Consider the following 20,584-nt stretch of genomic DNA (forward strand, 5'->3'; position numbering starts at 1 on the left):
CATTTTCATATCAGAGCAGTTGTGAGCTACATAGTAAATCAATATTGTGATCAAATATCAAGCTTCAAGAGCTTCTTTAGCAATACCTGTTGAATTTCCAAAACTAAAATTACAACACAAAGTGGGTATGAGAGCTACCCATCAAAATGATATACCATGTCAACTAAGTCCCCCTACATACACTTTCCACAAGAGCCTTAAATTGATGTACAGATTGAGAGTGAAGAAGGCAAACTAAATAACCAAATGAATTATTGGTTAATTATTAATTAATAAACAAATTATAATTTGATCCATATTATTACATTATAATTTAATGAATAATTATAACAAATAAATATATAAATTATTAATCTATTTTTGTGGATAGAAAGAAGAGTTGTAGAAGTTCAAGTAGTTTCTGGTAATCTCAAACTGTAGCTTCACATAAGAGTAAAAACAGCTCCCAACTGATGTCAAGATATTTGACCGGAGGAGGGCAAACTCTAGGACTGCCTAGGAAGCTATGAAATGAAAACTATGGCCATAAAAATAAAATATGATAAAAGTGAAAAGCAAAACAAACCAAAACCTTGGTGCTTACCACAAGCTTATTGGTGATTTTGGCAGATACAAAACCAAATGTCAATATATAAAGACAGGGGTGCTTTTCAAAAAGCTGAACTGCTGATTTCTTGTAGATCATTGCAGCTAATGTAATTACTGATCCAATATGGAGAAAAGGAGAAAGGACGCTTGTTCCCTGTACAAAGTAAAGAGAAATGAGGAGTTAGTGGTACTCTATACCCATCAGATACTGTATGGATCTGATTGCTGTAAGAGAGAGAAATTTCAGCTTCTAAGAACCTCATGGTATCTGACAAGGCCATAGTTTTACAACTGAACACAAGAACACCTAAGGAAAAGCAGGAGCATGGATTGGGCGGGGATAAACTGGGGATTTGACTTAAGAGACCAGATTCATTTCACAAAGCAGGTCACACTTTTAAAAAAATTTTATGTATATAAAAGTGTGTGTGTGCGAGTGTGCGCGCGCGCGCAGGCACAAAAATATGCAAATATAAGCATGTAAATGTATACACATGTAAATAAAACATAAGTTTCAGAGACTACTTTTTTCTTTAAGTGGAAACTCTCAATTAACAAGTGATTTTAATTAACAATTCAAATGAAAAAGCAACTACAAAACTACCTCCTAGCACAGACAATCACTGGAAATCTTAAGACGTACTTACTGCTATGGTTGATCCATTTTTTCCAACACCACCTGTGAAGATTACACGGAAGTAATTTGTACAGGAAAATATGGTCCCTGCTACAGTACAAAGTGCAGGAAAAATTTTCATTTGAATATTCAGCACTGGAATCTTTAATGGGTAGAGAGAGAGAACAATTAATATCTACACAAATTAATAAGAAAACAAAAAATATGTGATTCATATTCTGATACAGTCACTCCTTGTAGTTTAAGTTAAATTAATGGGAGTCTCCCTATTCCTTCCATTATATGCAATACAACAAGTCTTCAAGAGATGAGGTACTATATGAAAATTAATCTAACTTCTGACACCAACTTTGTTAAAAAGCCAACTGATCCAATTTTATGAATTTGTGTCATAACTAAGTAAAGCTCACCTAATGCATCCCACAAGTATGGCCACAGTGAACAAGGCTATCTTCTGGCCTTGTCATAAAAAAGTGTACTTGCTTTTTACTTTGTGCATTTTTGGACTCTACCTCTAAATCTGTATTTTGTTACTAAGTTTATGGGAGAGAAAGCATGAAACATTAAAGCACTAGAATATTTGCAACAAGATTAACAAATCTGCAAACTAGCAAATGAAAGACAGAAGTTCTACTCAGAAGAGTTCCCAACTCCAAACTGTTGGGATATAGGCAGCTAGTAAAAGTAGGGAGCAGTAGAGAGCAACTGAGAAGGCATTCGTATTTAAGGAGCTTCTGGAAATCTCAAATGGTAAAAACACCTCCAATGTTGCTGTCAAGAGATTCTGATAGGAGGAGAGCAAACTCAGAGGCAGGTGGGGGGTGTGAAGCATATGAAGCACACCCAAGCAGATACCGCTCTATAACCGAGTATCCAAAATTGTAACATATAAGCTTACTTCCAAAAGAAGTAAATAATAACTTTTTATAGTATACTGAAAATATGAATTGATTTACCTAAAGTAAGGGGGTGCTAAGTGGATTAAGATCACGTATCTAATCCTTTTCTTTTTTTTTAGGGCTATGCATGTGGCATTTGGAAGTTCCCAGGCTAAGGGGGGAATTGGAGCTGAAGCTCCCAGCCTATACCACAGCCATGGCAACGCCCAGATCCAAGTCACATCTGCAACCTACACTGCAGCTTGCGGCAATGCCAGATCCTTGACCCACTGAAGGAGGCCAGGGATCAAACCCACATCTTCACGGAGACCACATCGGGTTCTTAACCTCCTGAGCCACAATGGGAACTCCTCATGTATCTAATCTACAAGCACAATATCCATCATTTGAAATGAAATACACTTATTCTAAATCTAAAAAATAACTTAAGGAGTTCCCACTATGGCACAGCAGATTAAGAATCTGACTTCAGTGGCTTGGGTCACTAAGGAGGTGCAAGTTCGATCCCCAGCCTGACACAGTGGGTTAAAGGATCCAGCATGGCTGCAACTGCAGTGCAGGCTGCGGCTGTGGCTTGGATTCAGTCCCCAGCCTGGGAACTTTCATATGCTGTGGGTGTCGCCGTTAAAAAAAAAAAATCATTTAAGATTTTCTTCCTTTTGCACCTCTCTTTTTTAGCCTTTTTAAAGTTGCCAATTTTGTCCAATATGGATTGAAAAGAAAGCAACAGTAAAATGATATAGTCTATTAATAAAAACAAATGCCTCCAAGAATAAGATTCCAAAAGCCCATAATAGTTTAATAGGCAATGAATTCTTTCAATAAAGACATTTCAATTAGGGCAGTGTATGATTTTTAGGGCTGTCATCTGCCTATGCTTTTTAGGTCAAACAAGCAATGTGAAATTTCCTATTTTTTGTCTGTATAAAACTAATAAAATTGATATAAAATTAATGTTTAGATACTCTATTTCTTTGAAACTCTCAAGAACTGAGTTTATATAACTCTGTGACCTCTTGGAAAACTGTAGTCTTAAATAAAAAAAGGGAAAGCAACTTATTCAAATTTCAAGTTGTACTATGGCAGTGTTGAATTTTCTAGAATGAAATAGGTCCACTTAAAAATTAAACCCAGAACTTTATGGAGCATCTTAAATGGTCTCCTTCCTTCCCTAACTGATCTCTAAATTCTAGAACCCAAATCCAAAGCTTGTTTTTCATAATGGAGAAAATCGACGCCATGGTTGCTCTGAACTCCAAGAGAATTTTTTTAGTTCAGGAAACGAAGGATATTACAATCTAAATCTGATGCACCTGGTTGAAATTTAATACTCTGGCTAGCTTCCTTTTCCCTCTAGAGACAAAGGACCTGTCTTGGCAAAGGAGGAAATACTACACTCCCTCAGATTTTGAAAGAAGCAAAGTGTTAATCTATCACAGGGGCCTGCCTATTTTAGGGCCAGGGAACTAAGTAAGTGCCAACTCTGGTACAGTAGGAATCTGTGCCACAACTGAACTGAACAATGTCACACCTGTATTTAAAATCTGGTGAAAATGCTTTAGGCTCATGGAAACTGTTGTTCTTTGAAAAAAGAAAGAATAAACAACAACATTAGAAAAGCCAGTCAAATTACTAAATGGCTTGGATCACGAACTAAGGAAGCTACAGACTCAGGAGCAAAGAGTCATAAACACTTCTAGGGCCCTCTTCACTTGATAGCTATATACCCCAAACCAAAAGCTCCCGAGTGCAGGGTTATGTCTGAATTGATTTTATGTCCTCTCTAGACCATGGATATTGCAGGTGCTCCACATAAACTTGTCAAATGAAGGTTAAGACGTTCTCTGTTTCTATCACTCTACAGAGAATGACCTTTTTTTTTTTTTTTCTTGAGATACTATGAAGACATATCTTGCCTCCACATGAAGAAGGAAAAAGGAAGTTAGCTATAAGAAAATCTGACACAACATACGGGGAAAGCTGAAGTCAGAGGAATCCCAAGTTTCACCAGGTGGTCCCTTAAAAATCAGCATCAACTGAACACCTATAAAAAGTACTACAAGTGTTGCCATTTTCATCTCACACTCAAGATCAAGGAAGATGTGCACATTCTGTTTTTCCCAATCTTTCTCTTTCTATCCTCATCCTCCTGCAAATTATCTGAGATGATCAAAGTGCCTTCTACTCCACAGAAACAGCCAGAAAGCTGTACTGAAAACACCTTTATGTCAAGCAGACTCAGTGTCCGTAGCCTTTGGGACTGGAAAGAGTAAGAACTCCCTCGGGTCATGGTGTCTGCTCTACAGGTAGGGTAAAACCCTCTGGATTCATGCCATACAATTATGCAGTCAGATAATATCAATCTAAGGTGGTTCATTTTTGAGATAAACAAATTCTCAGATTTATCAGATTAAAATGGACACAGGTTTTGGTTCAATTGTTTAGATTAATGCACAGTATCATTTTCTACACTGTTAAGACTAGTTTTCCTATGAGCATAATAAAAAGTTCTTACAGGCTTTGTAAGTTTCAGCAGGAATAAAAAGTATAATTTTGAGATCAGATACTTCCTTCCAAATAATGCAGGAATGCCTACTTGTAATGTCTGAATTACTTGAGTATAATGGCACTCCTTAAGTCTTTCAGTTTAAGAGCGAGATAAAAATTATACCTACGGAGTTCCCATTGTGGCTCAGAGGTAACAAACCAAACTAGCATCCATGAGGATGCAGGTTCAATCCCTAGCCCCGCTCAGTGGGTTAAGGATCCAGTGTTGCCCAGAGCTTCCACGTAGGTCAGAGATGCGGCTTGGATCTGGTGTTGCAGTGGCTGTGGTGTAGGCTGGCAGCTGCAGCTCCAATTAGACCCCTAGCCTGGGAACTTCCATATGCCACAAGTGTGGCCTTAAAAAGATAAAAATAAATAAATGAACATGTCTCTTGATCTAACACACCTTTAATCAACTACTACTTTTAAAAGAATCAAATGTCGTGATAAAAGTAACCATGAGGGGATTACATGTGAATCCCTTCCAAAGTGATTATGCTTTTTTTTAAGAGTGATATTATATACGATAGAAGATAGTTCCAAGACATCCCCAAAAGGATATATTCTTTTGGGGAAGCAATACACACACAAAAAAATGTCTTGTTGCTTGCAATGTGTAAACCATGCACTAACTGTTATGCATGAAAATAATTTCTTACTTTAAAAAGATGGGGAGGGAGTTCCCGTCGTGGCACAGTGGAAACAAATTCGACTAAGAACCATGAGGTTGCACGTTCAATCCCTGGCCTCGCTCAGTGGGTTAAGAATCCAGCATTGCTGTGAGCTGTGGTATAGGTTGTAGACGCAGCTCAGATTTGGTGTTGCTGTGGCTGTGGCCGGCAGCGTAGCTCCATTTCGACCCCTGGCCTGGGAACCTCCACGTGCCACTAGTGCGGCCCTAAAAAGCAAAAATAAATAAATAAATAGATAAATAAAAATAAAAAATTAAAAAATGGGGGGAAAAACCCCACCATGAACCACACACACACCCACCCCCAAACCAACCAAAAACTATAACCTTTAGGTAAAAAACCATCTCTTTGAAGGAAAAAAGAAAATAAGCAAGGCAATGAGAGGAGTTTCTCTTATGGTGCAGAGGGTTAAGGATCCAGCGTTATCACTGGAGTGCCTTGGGTCACTGCTGTGGTGGCAGGTTTGATCCTTGGCCCAGGAACCTCACTTACCTTTGCAAAATAGTTGATTTTTTAAAATCAGCTTTATGAAGACATCTGCACTATTTTTGTTTTTACCATAAAGTTGCTTTCTTAAATATCAGTAAAAGGATTTGGAAGGTAATTTTTTTTTTTTTTTGGCCACGCCCGCAGCACTTGTAAGTTCCCAGGCCACAGCTGCAGCACTGCCAGATCTGTAACCCACTGCGCTGAGCCAGGGATTGAACCCACAATGCCTGCAGAGACAATGTGGGATCTTGAACTCACTGCACCATAGTGAGAACTCCAGCAATTTCCGTTTTATGTTCTCAATCTCAAAAGAGGTAAAAATTTCACACCTGGGCCCTAAATAAATATCTTCTCTCCATTCTGGCATACAAATAAATTGGAGCACTGCATGTAGTAGTCTTTCCTGAACCAATACAATGCGACTCAAAACAGCATATTCAGCATGAGTGCATAGGGCCGGGTTAAAAAAAAAAGAAATGCAATGGTCTGAAGTCAGTTATAGGAATCTGTACTGGAAACTGGTCAAAGAACACAGACTATTCCTCTAAGCCTCCAAATATTACCAGAGAAGTCAAGTCCTTTCCTATAGTTTAATGATGGTTAAGAGTGGAACCAGTGATGCTAATAATAAAACAGGGGCCTGGGAATCTGTTTCCCTGCTGCAACCTAACCTCGCTAATCCTGGCACTGGATTGCTGGGTCTGGAACCTCCTTTTCAGTCTTGGATCTGAGAATTTCTCAGATTACTTTTCTAAACATATAATAAAAAAGTGATTATATTATCTTAATTATCGGTAAAGACAGAACAAAATTCTTTATATTTTTAAAAGAAAAAAAATTACATCTGTGATGTATGTGTGCAGATTATGTGTATAAATCCTAATAAAAAAGTGACAAGTTTACCTGAAGCAAAAAAGCCAGACACCATCTAAAAAAATAAGGGTTTGTGTATAACCTACATGAATACATAACTACACTGACAACAATGCTTTATGTATTCCTATATTGATAAGGATAGTTAGGTAAACACACCTGATGCTGACTTGTTTGGGGATGATCAAACGAGAAATTCCACTTTTTTTTCTTTGTTATTGATGTGCTGAAACATTACAGGTAATTTATATATGTGTGAGATATATAAAATAATTTTGGGGGGGAAGAGATTTTGGTATGAAACATGAAGCCTATGAAAATAATAATTAATATAGTTAAGTGATACAAAAAATTTAAGTGGGAGGTAGGCTTTAGACTTTATAATCTAGTTTCAGGAAAAGAAAATCTTTTCTTTCCTCCACAGCCAAATTGTTTAAAACCATTAACTATTTAGTAGTTTTATAATTATTTTAAAAATGTTAATTATTTAACCTACAGGGGAGCGAAAGTAGTAATACTTTTTAGTGAAATCTGAGATGTACAGAGATACATAGATACCTATCTATGCATCTCAGACTGCACTAGAGATTGTTTTGGCTTTTGAGACTAATGTGCAGGAAAAAATGATTTTGATAATATTATGTACATGCATAAACAGTTTTGGAATTTTCCTGGTTGACTATGGATTATTTCTATTCCTTTATTTCCTCCCTCCTCACAACCCTACGCACCAAAAAAGGCATTAAACAATTTCTGGTAATAAATACTTAGGGAGGAGTGTTAATTACACTTCCTCAAGTATCTGATTCACCAATATAAAGCGAATTAGGTAAGGGCAAAGTTTTGCTCAGTAAATTTCCATTATACCTTAGAATGAATCTGATTTTTAAAAACTGTGTTCGTTAAGCAGTAATAAACATTCCAACTGTAAGAACAGCAACAGCTTTTATTGAGGGCTTATGATTTGATAGGCACTATTCTGAATGCTTTACACATATTCATTTAATCCACAAAATCACCTTCTAAGACAGGTATTATTTTCCTCATTTTACTGAGGAGAAAACTAAGCCAGAGAGGGTTGGATAACAGATGAAGTTCACATAGAAGGCAGTGAGGCCAGGCCCAAACTCAGGCAGTCTGGTTCCTGAGCCTGTGGTTCTTGGCCCCTGTATTATACATACTATATTCCCTCTTTCAGAAAAGAACTTATATTTGTAGGGTGACTATATTTCAGGTCAGGTTGAAAACCAAGGTCCTGGCTTGTTAAAACAATACTATGACATTGATTTCAAGAAGCATTTATTCTGTTCTGGGGCCAGAGTTAATGTACTATCAAAATTTGTTATTCAGCTTTAAGCATATGAGAGAGAAAACTAGTAGAACCATGTAGTTCAGAAAGAGAATAAAAAATCTGATTTAATCTTGTCATTGGTTAACTTGATACACTACCCACTGGTTCTTCAACTGTAAAAAAAAGGATGACAAATGATAATTCTGATAGCCTTCAAAAAGAGCCCCGAAATGGACCTACTACTGAATACCACGTTAACCCCAAGTAGCAAAATTCACTGTGCCCTAAAGGGATGTTTGTGTCCTACCATTGCTGTGACTTTTCATTTTCAGAAAGAGTAAAATAATTTTACACATCACCCTTTAATTAGATTATCCTATATTAGAAAAACACAAGCTGAAGACAACATGCATCACATGGGTTATACAATGTGAAGAGTTACCATAGATTGCCAAAAAGGTGGTCCTCCAATCACTGCCAGCAAATGCATGATTATTATGAAGATTTGCACTTCAGTCACATCAATTCTGATTAGGTACAAAAAGCCAAAAAAAGCAGAATTACTCAAAACAATTTCAAGTTAATTACTTGCAAGCTTAGCAGCATTCCTCTATCATGCACAATAGAAAAAAATCTCAAATACTGAGGAAAGGGGAAAAGGAGGTGTCAAAAATTTGTTATGAGCAAAATCAAATAAAATCCAGAGCCTTTTATAATTTAATTTGAATTTCACAGAGCAATAAAAACCCCTCCTTTCTAAAGGAAATTTCTGATTTAATTGAAATTGGGCTGAAACTATAGCTTAACCTTTCTCACCAAAAAAAAAAAAAGAAAAGTGTGTGGGTGTATTAAATTGTGAGTGCCAGAGGACTGCACTGTGCACTGAGATCTTGAAATAAGTGCTTTGTAGTATCAAATGGCAGAAATGGTAAGCTTTTCCTAAAGTAACATATATCACCGATAACTTGCAAAACTTACTGCCCTTTAGATATATTCATTTAACGCCTTCCACAGCATGGGTGTGGAAAAAAAAAAATCCACCCAATTCTCAATCAAATTCTTCTGCTTATCAGGTCTACTACCCTAAGACATCTGTAAAGAAGATACTGAAAGCAGCCAAGAATTAGCTTTGAGGTTGCTAAAAATCTTAAGAGTCAAGAAAAGACAAACCTGGTACAAAAAAGGGCAGTAGAAATTAGAAGTCTGAGAGTCTGAAAAAAGAATATGGGCAAAAAGACTGAGGAGCAAAGCATAAAGGGGTGTTCTTTTCCCTCTGCAAGATAGCACTTTATAAAATTTTGAGATTGTCATTCTCAGATTACTGGATCTGAAATGCCTTGTAACTGTGATGATTTAGCCTACACATGTGCCTGCACAAAGTGTCTGTACAGGGTAATTCATTACATCACTTATAGTAACAGAATTTTTAAAATATCCCTCAATGAGGGAGTAGTTCTAGAAATTACGGTACTTCCATACAATGGACAATTGGGTAGCTTTATAAAGGAGTTGGGCAGCTCTCTACGTGCTATGGAAAAATATCAAAGTTATATTAGGTGAAAAAGATGTTGCAGAATGTGTATATGCCACTTTTTGTGTAAAAAAAAAGAAAAATAATACTCCACTTTAATATTTGCCAATAATTACATAACAAATTTCTGGAAGGATACATTACAAACTAAGAACGGTGGGTACCTACTGGAGAGGACAGCGTGGGAACTGAAGAGCTGGGAGATGAGGATGAGGAGACTGTTCACTGCATACCTTTTTCATAATGTTAGTATTTAAACAAGGTGAGTAACTTATCTATTATGAAGGTAAACTGAAAAAAAAAATCAGTCTAAGAAAATTGATAGCAACAATAGCAAAGGGGTTCTACTCCCAGAGCAGAATAAAGCCCCCATTTCTAAAACTGATACTTCAAGCAGACAATCTATAATGTGAGCTTAAGCTATGTAAGCTCTCATGCTCGTTAAGTAACTAGATTGAAACTAGTCTCTCACAACTAAAAAACTGATCTTTGCTCAAGAATGTTTTTAAAACAGAAGCGCATTAAGCTACAAACATACAGTGATGTAGTTATTTTGATATAACACATTTATTGGAAAAAAAGATGGACTGAATCAGGCTAAAAAGAATCTATAGAGCTGACCTGGTGAGTGGTGTTGCCAATAAGGGGAATTACTCAGTAGCAGACTCAGGAGACTAAGCAGGTGTCAAAGATGTTCGACTCTGTCTTGGGTGGAGGAGGGCAGACATCTTACAACATTTTGCTGGATATATGAAGTAGCCTTCTGGGAGGGGAAGGGCCAGAAGTATAGAATTACAAAATAAAAATGGAGGGAACCTCATGCAATTAATCTTTGTACCTTGGATGAATGTAAAAGAGAATAGGAAATACGAAAAATCTTTACAGAGCCCCAAATTGGGACTCCTCGGGAAAGTTTTATGGATTAGCCTGTTTGGAAATTTTGGGAGACAGAATTTTCTAAACCATTCAGATATTACCATTGTATTTAGATCAACAGTGCCTTCATGTTAAGAGGGATAGTCAGGGAAAACTTACTTACCAGTTTTAATTAGTTAAGAATATTTTTTCTTGTGTGATTATCTGATTTGGAGGAACATTCTGTACTCCAGAATAAAGCCCTCCTACTCTGAGTCATGAGAACTGTCTATCCCCACTCCTGGACATGTGGCTCTAATGGCGACTGTCAATGAAAAAGGGTGCAGTGCGAGGCCATCCACACAGGCGGAAACTAAGCAAGCTAAGAGGGAGAGGTGGGAGAAATGATTAACAGCGAGCAAGAGTTCATGATTCTGTTCAGCAGAGAAGTGGTTATGGGACAGTCCATTTTTCCACCCTTCCTCTAAGAAGTCTCTGAGGATGGGCTGAATTTACTCTAACATATGAGGAGGGGGCTCATCTTACTCTTTTTTGGCTATGCAGGAAAGACATACTTGTCTGGAGGCAGAACACTATATAAAGGCAGGAATTTGGCATTCTGTGGTCCCTTGCTCATCCTTATTATCTTCAAAATAATAACATGGGTGACAATATTTTCAACTGTTGGAACTACTTCTCAAAAACAAAAGCAAACAAACAAACAAAAAATCAATGTCCGCAACTATACCAAAAATAAGCCCTTCAAGGAACAAGAGCTATGTGGTCAAAAACCACCTGAGACACCAGAGTGATTTTTTTAAAAAGACACGGGAAAGCAAATTTCATATCTTTATCATTAGACTTCCACATCCTAAAGGTTTCAGGGGAGAAACCAGATGATGATAAACAATTTTCTGTAACCATGAAACTATTGAAATATCTTGACTGTTGTTGCTTAAATAATTTCTTCTTTCTACTTTATTTTAGTATAGATTGCCAAAGGACAAAAAGAACGTCCCCGATTGCTGTGGATAATCCACAAGTACTCTGGTCAGAACACACTTAAATTACTACAGCAAGCCAGCAACAAACAACATTCTGATGGCTCTCACAGAAGAAAAATGGAAAAAAGCAAACCAGTGGTGGAAATTAAGCTCTCCCATGTTTCTGATGGGGAGGCTGTAAGTGCGGCAGTCCACAGTCAAAATAACCTCCAACACTCATAACTAACTCCTTGGGCCCATCACTAACTTACAACATCCTGTCTATTGATTGAGAGGTAAAGATACAAAGGTGTCCTAAATAAATATGAGCAATTTTAACTTCTGAACAAGAAACAGAATCTTCCTAGTTGGAGGGAGAGGCCTAGGGAGCTTCATAACCAGGGAAGGGCAACTCAGAAAGCTCCCTGATCAGGATGTTACTACATAAGAAGTACAGCTTTTAAAAGTGAAAAAGGGTGTAAAAACTCCAAACCATCTAAGCTAGCTAACTATAAAGAAAATTTCCATTTCAAATGTTTCATTTTTATTTCTTAGTGTTCAGAGAGATTCCTAACAAATGCATTTGGTCTGAATTCCAACAAGAATCAGTATTAACTGAGGGATGAGAAGGGATTTATTTAACTGACATCCTGTGGGAGTTGATAAGCATGTTAATCGTGATTTCCTAGCATTTTTCATGTGTCTTTTCCTTCTAATATCAGAAATAAGACAATTTAATTTAGTTTTCTTCTATATAGGACACATGCATTTCAAAGATACACATGAAGTTAATTTGTAAATATATATATATAGTAAATATAAATATATATATATATATAAATATATATACATTTGGCCGTGCCTGCGGCACGCACAAGTTCCTGGGCCAGGGAACAAAACTGAGCCACAGCAGTGACAAGGCCAGACCTTAACCAATATGCCCCCAGGGAACGCCAATAAACACAGTTTTTTTGGTTAAAATTAGTGAACATAATTAGTAAACATAATTTTGTTGTACTTTAAGGGGTTGGCTACTACATTGGTTATCACAAAATATATGCTAGACCTCAATTCATAATGTCATAGTAATTCTGATTTGTACAGTCTGACTTGAAAGTTATTTAAAAAGCAGCATTTTGTTTACAAAGTCATTGAAGGTGGCTAGAATCCTAGTCAAGGACTGGACTGCTTTAACTACAGAGTCACAATTATTTGTAAATAGATCTGATGTTCTAGGGAACTTATATATAATCATATACTTTACCAGAAGTACCATGGGTGGGTGAAGTATTGGCAGACTGGAATGAGGTCTGACCTAGAAATTCAACATACTACCTTCCAATATTTTACTTTCTATCCTTGATAAGGGGCAAACTGGGGATGACAAGCTTAATGTTAAATAACATTAGCCATGCAGCTAAGTGATAACTATTGAGTATTTTAAAGTCAAGGGTTACATACAGAGAAAGTCTAAGCATCTATTTTTTGAGATAAGCTTAATTATTTAAAACAGTATTATCTACCGCGAGTGACTATATGGATCTTTAGATTATCTGAGAAGACTGAAACAAAACAATCACCCATCCAGTGATTCTGAGTAAGAGAAAAGTAGGCAAAGGCTAGAAAAAAATAAGTCCTCTAAGAGGAAGTCAAGTTTAGGTCCCAAATTTAAGGGGCATCCTGTCCTCCCACCTTTGGAAAAAGAAGAATTAGAAGAGTCCTCTCACCTCATTCAGTGATAACCTTGGAGCTAAATAAAGGGCTCATGTCTTCCCCTCAAACTAGCACAATCAATTTTGGAAGAAATCTGGAAGTTATTAGAAGTTACTAACAGGTGTTAAACATAATAACAATAATAAATACTTATATGACAAGCACTGCAGCTAGCACATAACATGCTTTACTCTTTTAATCTTCACAACTATTTTAGGCGGTAGGAAATATCACTACTGCATAGATGAAGAAACTTAGACAGGGTAAGTGACTTTTCTAAGCAGAGAGAAATGATAAGTGGCAGAGCCTTGAAAGAAATTAGAATGTTGTTCCTACTCAGTGCTAACATTTAGTAGGCTAAAATTTTTAGCCTACTAATCAACTAAGACAGACATTTGTCATGTTTTTTTTAATTTGTTATCACTAAGATGTCCATACATTTCAAGATGAAGTTTCTTATATTCGAACAGTTTTTCCTAAAGTGGCAGCATACAATAGGCAATAAATAGCTAATACAGAAAGTTTAGATGCTAATAAATTAAAAAATACTTTGGGAAGAAATGAGAAAAAACAACTCTTTCTGAAGTTTGTATTTTCCTCTGAGCTTTGTAAAGAAAAAAGAAAGCACATCTGACAATTTCATTTCAATGATCAAATCAGTTAAAGCAACACATATTTTAAAAGCAAAGGAAAAATCTCTGCAAGTTAGCAACTGATAAAAGTGAAGACACTATATCTGGAGGAAAAAAAATGTATTTCCAAAAACATTTTCATTGTGTTAAAATTAAAGTACATCAGTTCTAGAAAAATTTTAATAGGAAGGGCTCTGTAAATAGAGGGTACTTTGTTAACACAGACAGAAAAGATGAAGGTTAATGAAATAGTCAATATCCTATTAATTTCATCAAGAACATTGGTGGGTAAAAAACCTTTGGTTAGTATAATTAATATTAATAATAAATGAACTATCGAATTTTATAAATGCAGTGAGCATAAAGCTTCAGGTCTTTGGTGAAAGTACCAGCAACAGATTAAGGATATAAGAGTGCTAAAGAATGCCATCCTGGACTATGCACATTATTCTATTCTAGGAGGAAATCACACAAATAATGATGCCAATACATTATAGAGTCAATTGAAAATGGCTTTAGTTTTGCTCCTAAAACATGCCTATAGTACTTCTAAGTATACACTATATTCCAAGTTTATTTGAAAAAAAAATGATGTAGGATATCCCTCACTGTTGATTTGTCCCCAAAGCCATCACTGCAACCACTAAGTAACTGCATTGACAAGGATGCAAGATACCTTTCGGAAAGAAAGCTGCTATCAGAGACTATTTCCCTCATGTTACTGAAGCATTTGGGGGGTACGGGTAGCTTTGCAGTGCTGGAATGATGGGTCAGGTGTTCATGCGAACAGTTCCCCAACACCCCCGAACTGAAAAATAAAGAGAATCTATTTTTCTTGTAAATAAACATTTTCATACTAAAGTGTGAGGGATTCTGGACTATTCTACTGGGAAACCATTTCCTAATAAATCTTTCTGAACTTTTAAAAGTCATAAGGTCAAAATTATAATTCTAATGAGAGAAAAAAGATATATTACTCTCAGCATTAAGGAAATAGGTATTTACTAAAGCAAAATGGAAAAAGGAGGGTATTCAAAGAATGGCTATAGTGACATGAAATGCCAAGAATACTTAGTTTTAAAAGCACAACTGAGAGAGGAAAACAGCACACAAAACAAACAGAAGTGAGAATAGCTTCTAGCACTAAATTTTTTAAAAAAATCAAGATCATTTCGTAGAAGCACAAGAACTAGTACCAGGTTTCTAAAAAATATTACCAGAATTAACAGAATCTTTCCTACCTTACTATAAAGAATCCTTTCAACTTACCTACCTAAGGAAAACTCTGCTGCTTTATTGTTTTCAAAATATAAATACCAAGAAAACCTCCTTTTAATGGTGGAAAGGTATTTGTATTAAAAATATTATACAGCAAAAAGGATACTGGGTATAGTAGGTAAATGGGAGAGAGGGCTGTTTTTTTAACATTAAATCACCAGTAATAATACTGTATTTCAAAAAATTTTGTTTAATAGGGTGGATTTTTATTGCCCTATTATACATTAAAATTATTCATTGTCTAATAACCTGTTTCTCTGTGAAATATCACCAGAAAGACTTTTGAATTTTTGTTTTTTAATTACTCTGTGCATGACAAAGGTGCTGTCTTTATTGAGTTCACGCCACTGTTTATTGGACAGCATGAATATTCTAGCGGTTACCGTGAAGTTCCAGAACCAAGGTCCCAGGGTTCCTGTGAGAAGCTGGCATATTATAATTATGATCTGGGACTCTGTAACATCGAATCTATGCATAAGGAAACAAACATTTCAAAATAACTTTACTCAGCTTTTGCTAAAGAGCCCTACTAAATCAGGTAGCAAAAAACATATTTAAAATGTAGCATTTTCCTTATAAAGACATTTAAAGATTCAACAACACAATGTATACAGTTCTATTACTATCCTTATGCATACAGGTATATTTCTTAACCAAATCAAAGTAATACAAAAGTTTAAAAACGGAAACTGTTATACGCGGAACAAATGACTTAATAATAGGCAGTTGAAACAACTAGAACCCAAAACACAGTCAATTCTCAATTACCTAGGAACAGTGACTGCTGCTTGTGATTACACTGTCTGTGACATAGGTCCCCTTCAGTGCCAGAACCTATCCAGACCTCCTTGTGGATAGGAACGCTTCCCTCAAGCCCTGGTGCATAATTATCTATGTGTCTGAAAAATCACTAATCATCTCACACCCCTTCCCTGCCCCACATCTCATCACACTCCTACCTCTGCTGTCTCAGAAAAATGACTACATAGATGCGAAAAGGGCGAGTGAGAAAGTGAAAGTGTGACTTCTTTCAATATGACTAGAGTAAAAATCAAATTGGCCATCTCCTTATCCTGATAATCTCTAGTCCAGAATCCTAATTCTTTTTCCTTTCTCTTTCCTTAATTCCCCACCAGCATTATAACTCTGCTACATGGGATTAGTTTATTAGTGGTAAAAATAAGTAAAATATCCAATTCAACCACTAAATAAGTTTCAAAACACAGATGGTGACAAAAAAAAGAATAGCAGTATAAAATAGGCTTAGAGTTCCCGTCATGGCTCATTGGTTGACGAGCCCGACTGGTGCTCATGGGGACGCAGGTTCGATCTTCAGCCTTGCTCAGTGGGTTAAGGGTCTGGTATTGCCGTGAGATGTGGTGTAGGTCGCAGACAGGGCTCGGATTCCCTGTTGCTGTGGCTGTGGTGTAGGCTGGAGGCTATCGCTTCAATTCGAGCCCTAGCTTGGGAACCTCCATATGCTGCATGTGGGGTCCTAAAAAGACAAAAGACAAAAAAAAAAAAAAAAAGCCTCAAGTAAAAACTACACAATGAGGAGTTCCTGTTATAGCTCAGAGAGTTAAGGACCCGACGTCTCTGTGAGGATGCGGGTTCGATCCCTGGTGTCCTCAGTAGGTTAAGTATCCGGTGTTGCGGCAAGGTGCAGCATAGGTCACAGGAGTGGCTCAGATCTGGTGTTGATGTGGCTGTGCTACAGGCCTCAGCTGCAGCTCCAATTAGGCCTCTAGCCCGGGAACTTCCATAAACCACAGGAACAGCCTTAAAAAGAAAAAACAAATGAACAACAAAAAAAAACCACGACAAAAACAAAACTACACAATGAAAATTAAAAACTGAAGAATGGTAATGAGCTAGAAAGAATGGTAATGATTTATGATTTTACCTGATGATCTGTGAGACCAAACTACAATCTAGGTTCTACATTTATTAATTTGATAAAATTTAAATGGGCAGAGTCCAAATGAATGAATCACTGCTGAAGAAAAAAAAAATTAGGGAAACTAGAAACTAAAAGGAAAATCTCTAGTATTTAATAATTCATGTGATAAATCTTATTAAACATTTAAAGACAGGAAGATCCTATACGGGCACTGAATAAGAAATTTCCTAATTCTTTTTTTTTTTTTTAAGTGAAGTATAGTTGATTTACAATATTGTGTTAGTTTCTGGTGTACAGCAAAGTGATGCCGTTGAATATAGCTCCCTGTGCTATACAGTAGGACCCTGCTGTTTATCTTTTATATATGTAGGAAATCTCCTAATTCCTAATCCACATAAAAGTGGATTATATTTAACAGACAACAGTCTTTAAATACTTATTCTTTAGAGATTATTTGGATAAAAGGATGAACTAGATTTGTCAGTTGACTACATAGCTCATTAACTTTTTCACTGAACTACAGAAAAAGTCAGAAGTTATTTACTTACATAGGAATAAATGTTGGTGGCAGGGTTTTTAGCTAGTGTAAATGTGAAACCCTAGATGCATGAATAGAAAAATGTCACAAAGTGAAGATAAATACTCTGCCTGCTGTAATGATAAACAATAAGCACACTAGAAATCTGTACAAGTAGTAGACTCACAGAAGGAATCTTAGCTATCATGTAACCCAAAACTCTTATTTTACAAGTTGGGAAATACGGCCCACAGAAGTTGTGGGCCTTGCCCATGCTGATATACAGATATGATAATTTGCAGATAATACCTGAGGCAAGACATAATGGCCTGAGTTCAATCTGTTATAATGTCTTTCTTTTTTTCTCTCCTGAAAAGATAACAGTATTTTTTTTCGAAATGGTAATTTAAGAGTTCTACCTGTCAGTGTGTAAGATTGTTTTCCAGGCCCATGTTTTGCATATATTAAAGACTGTTCAGGGTTTCTAGCATTTAATTTAGAAAAATGATTCTATACATACATCTATCTACAAGTTACATATTTAAAATATCTAGATATAGAGGAGTTTAGGCCTTAAGGAAGGCAAACTCTTCCATTTAATAGAATTCAAAACATTTAAAAGAATATTTCACAAGTGTCTGCAAATGAGCTTCAACTCATAGTTCTTCTCTTCTTCCACTAACCCAATCCCTCTAAGCCCATATTCCTCCTCAGTTTTTCACATCCAGACTAGCAAAAACTCTAAAGGTCTAAGCTGGGTCTGGAAGGGTCCCGATGAGCAGCACTCCTTCCCATCAGATCTCTACTTGCTCAGTCCAGAAGCACTGTCAGGAGAGAGGTCTGTCCAGATGTGACAGGCACTGATATTCTCTGTGCAAGACATCTTTGAGCGAAGTGCTGGAAGATACAGCACTCACGGGTTCGTGGGAGATGCACCCAAATCACACTGGTTTTCTCGTAATACTTGACTGTGAATGAAAATTATTTAATTTGTGGATGGATTAAATTACTATGGCTATTTTTGTTCAAGATACCATGAGCAGGTTTAAAAACTAAGAACAGTGACATTAGGAGACTAATGAAAATAAATAAAATTCCTTATCTGTAAACTTACTACTTTATAAGGTTATTGAACATAGAACAACCTGGATTTATTTTATATATACCTCATGATTTTTTTTTCTCTTGTGTATAAATATGAAAATAAAACAATTAAAATAAAAATATTTTAAATAAAATGTCTAAAGTACTTAAGGCTGCTTTCACTTTCCCCTAAGGAGGAAGAAAAAGCAAGTGATTTTTAAAAATTCCTTTTCTCAAATTATATTTGAGAACTGGCCTTTCCTAATCAAGTAAAATAAAATTTGGACTTTCTCTTCCACATGTATGAACTTGACTTCAATATTTAAGCTATTATAATCTGCCTATTATATCTGCTCTAGAAAAAATATGTGAACTCTAAAATGGTATTTCTAAGACTACTTTAGGAATAACTATATTATTCCCTATGCTTCTATTACCTTGGTATTTTGATAAATATCTCTTCAAATGTAAAGCACCTGCCATGTATCTGTTAGTGTAGCCTGCTTTTAATCTTAAAAATAAGTTCAGTCTTGCTTTAATGTAAACGCAAGATTTCAGAAAACTGCAATTTTCCCAAACAAAACCAATCTCTTAATACAAATATTTAATTTAAAGTGAGATATTAAATTCAAACTGGCCTCAATATTTCTAGTTTCTTTCTCACACCAGTATAAGGAAGCACTACATTCTCAGGGGCAGAGTGTCCTCCTATCTGGTCCCTCCTGCTTGATACTCCTCTGGGTCCTGCGTTCTCAGCAGTCTAAGCTCCAAAAATCATCCCCCATGCCCCTTTCCCCAGATATCTTCAATCTCTTTTCTAAGTCAGTTTCTTCTGTATGCTCCAAACTTTCCCATTAAAAACACAAAACCCTCCTTCCTCTGAGTCCATGTTCTCTCCTCTGATGCCTCGCTTCTTCCCATCACAGCCATACATTTTGTAAGTAACCTGCACTCATTGTGCGCTTGTTTATTCCATTCACTTCCATCCCCTATAGTCTGGCTTCTACATCATTACTACTCCGATGGCCTCGCACTGCCAAATTCAATGTACAATTTTCTGTCCTCATTTGGAGTCTTGGCAGCATTTAGCATTGTTCTCTTTAGAAATTCATCCTCATTCTGGAATGCCTCCTCCTCCTCTGGCTGTTCAATAACTTTCACGAGCTTCTTTCTAGACTTGCTCTTTTTTTTATGTTTTCTGCTACTCTCATTCTATATGCATGTCTAAAAGCCCTCCCATACATGTTCTAGATAAAACTGTCCTTCAAACAGGTCCCTCTCCCTGCAGGGCCTTTCTCCATCTTTCATCCAACAACCCAAATCAGGGAAATGGGAGTCATTCTAGTCTCTGCTCTTTCATTTACTCTCCATATCCACATAAAGACTATGTCCTGTACTTGTGACCTCTTAAGTCTCTCTCCAACCTATGCCTTTCTCTCCAGTAGCACCATCACTGTGCTTGTTCAGATTTCATCGTTCCTCATGTGAATTCTGCTTATGCCACCTAAGGGCTCTCCTTACTTCTGTCACAGCCCACTCCAATTCACCCTCCAAAATGTTGCCAGATTGATCTTTCCAGAAGGTACTTTTGTCATTTCCCTGCTTTAGTCATGCAAAGGATCCCCAGAGATTCAGGATAAAAGCCCACAGTTCTTGGCAGGACATAGATTTTCTGGATCTTCTCCAGCCTTATCTTCTGCCACACCCCTAGAGGCATCTTATGATCTAACAATATACGAAGTGCTTGCAGTTTTCCAAGTACATATTTCATCAAAGGAAAACACAAGGGAAATTTTAAGACTGCAAATAGAAAGCTGTGATATCGAATCACTCTTAAAAACACTGTCTATTTAACTTCCCCTGCTTCCATGGTTCATTTTCTTTCCTTCCTTCAGTTCCCACACTATACGGTTGGTGCTGCTTTACTTGAAAGCGAAAGAAAATAAATCAAGTCTAGATGACAAGTAAGCCATCAAAATAAGGACCTGAAAGTTAACTATGAGATAATAACCAATGAAACATAGATTATGTGAAATCTGGATACTATAAATTCTGCTATCTTTGAAAACATTAAGA

General features: G+C 36.5%; 1 protein-coding gene across 5 annotated transcripts in view; it reads right to left on the minus strand.

Annotated features, from left to right (window-relative positions):
* CEPT1 (choline/ethanolamine phosphotransferase 1) overlaps positions 1-20,584 on the minus strand; it is a 40,968-nt gene that overhangs the window by 1,397 nt on the left and 18,987 nt on the right. For 4 of the 5 annotated variants that reach the window (XM_047785052.1, XM_047785050.1, XM_047785055.1 and 1 more), the window contains exons 5-7: positions 8,459-8,543; positions 1,236-1,367; positions 584-742 (exon numbers count right to left, since the gene is read on the minus strand). In XM_047785052.1, coding sequence (XP_047641008.1) covers positions 584-742; positions 1,236-1,367; positions 8,459-8,543 — 376 coding nt within the window. Of the gene's footprint in view, positions 1-583; positions 743-1,235; positions 1,368-8,458; positions 8,544-15,391; positions 15,477-20,584 lie in introns of all 5 variants that reach the window. The other variant, XM_047785051.1, reaches the window with a different exon arrangement.

This window comes from Phacochoerus africanus, chromosome 6, assembly GCF_016906955.1.
Source record: "Phacochoerus africanus isolate WHEZ1 chromosome 6, ROS_Pafr_v1, whole genome shotgun sequence".
NCBI classification, from domain to species: domain Eukaryota; kingdom Metazoa; phylum Chordata; class Mammalia; order Artiodactyla; family Suidae; genus Phacochoerus; species Phacochoerus africanus.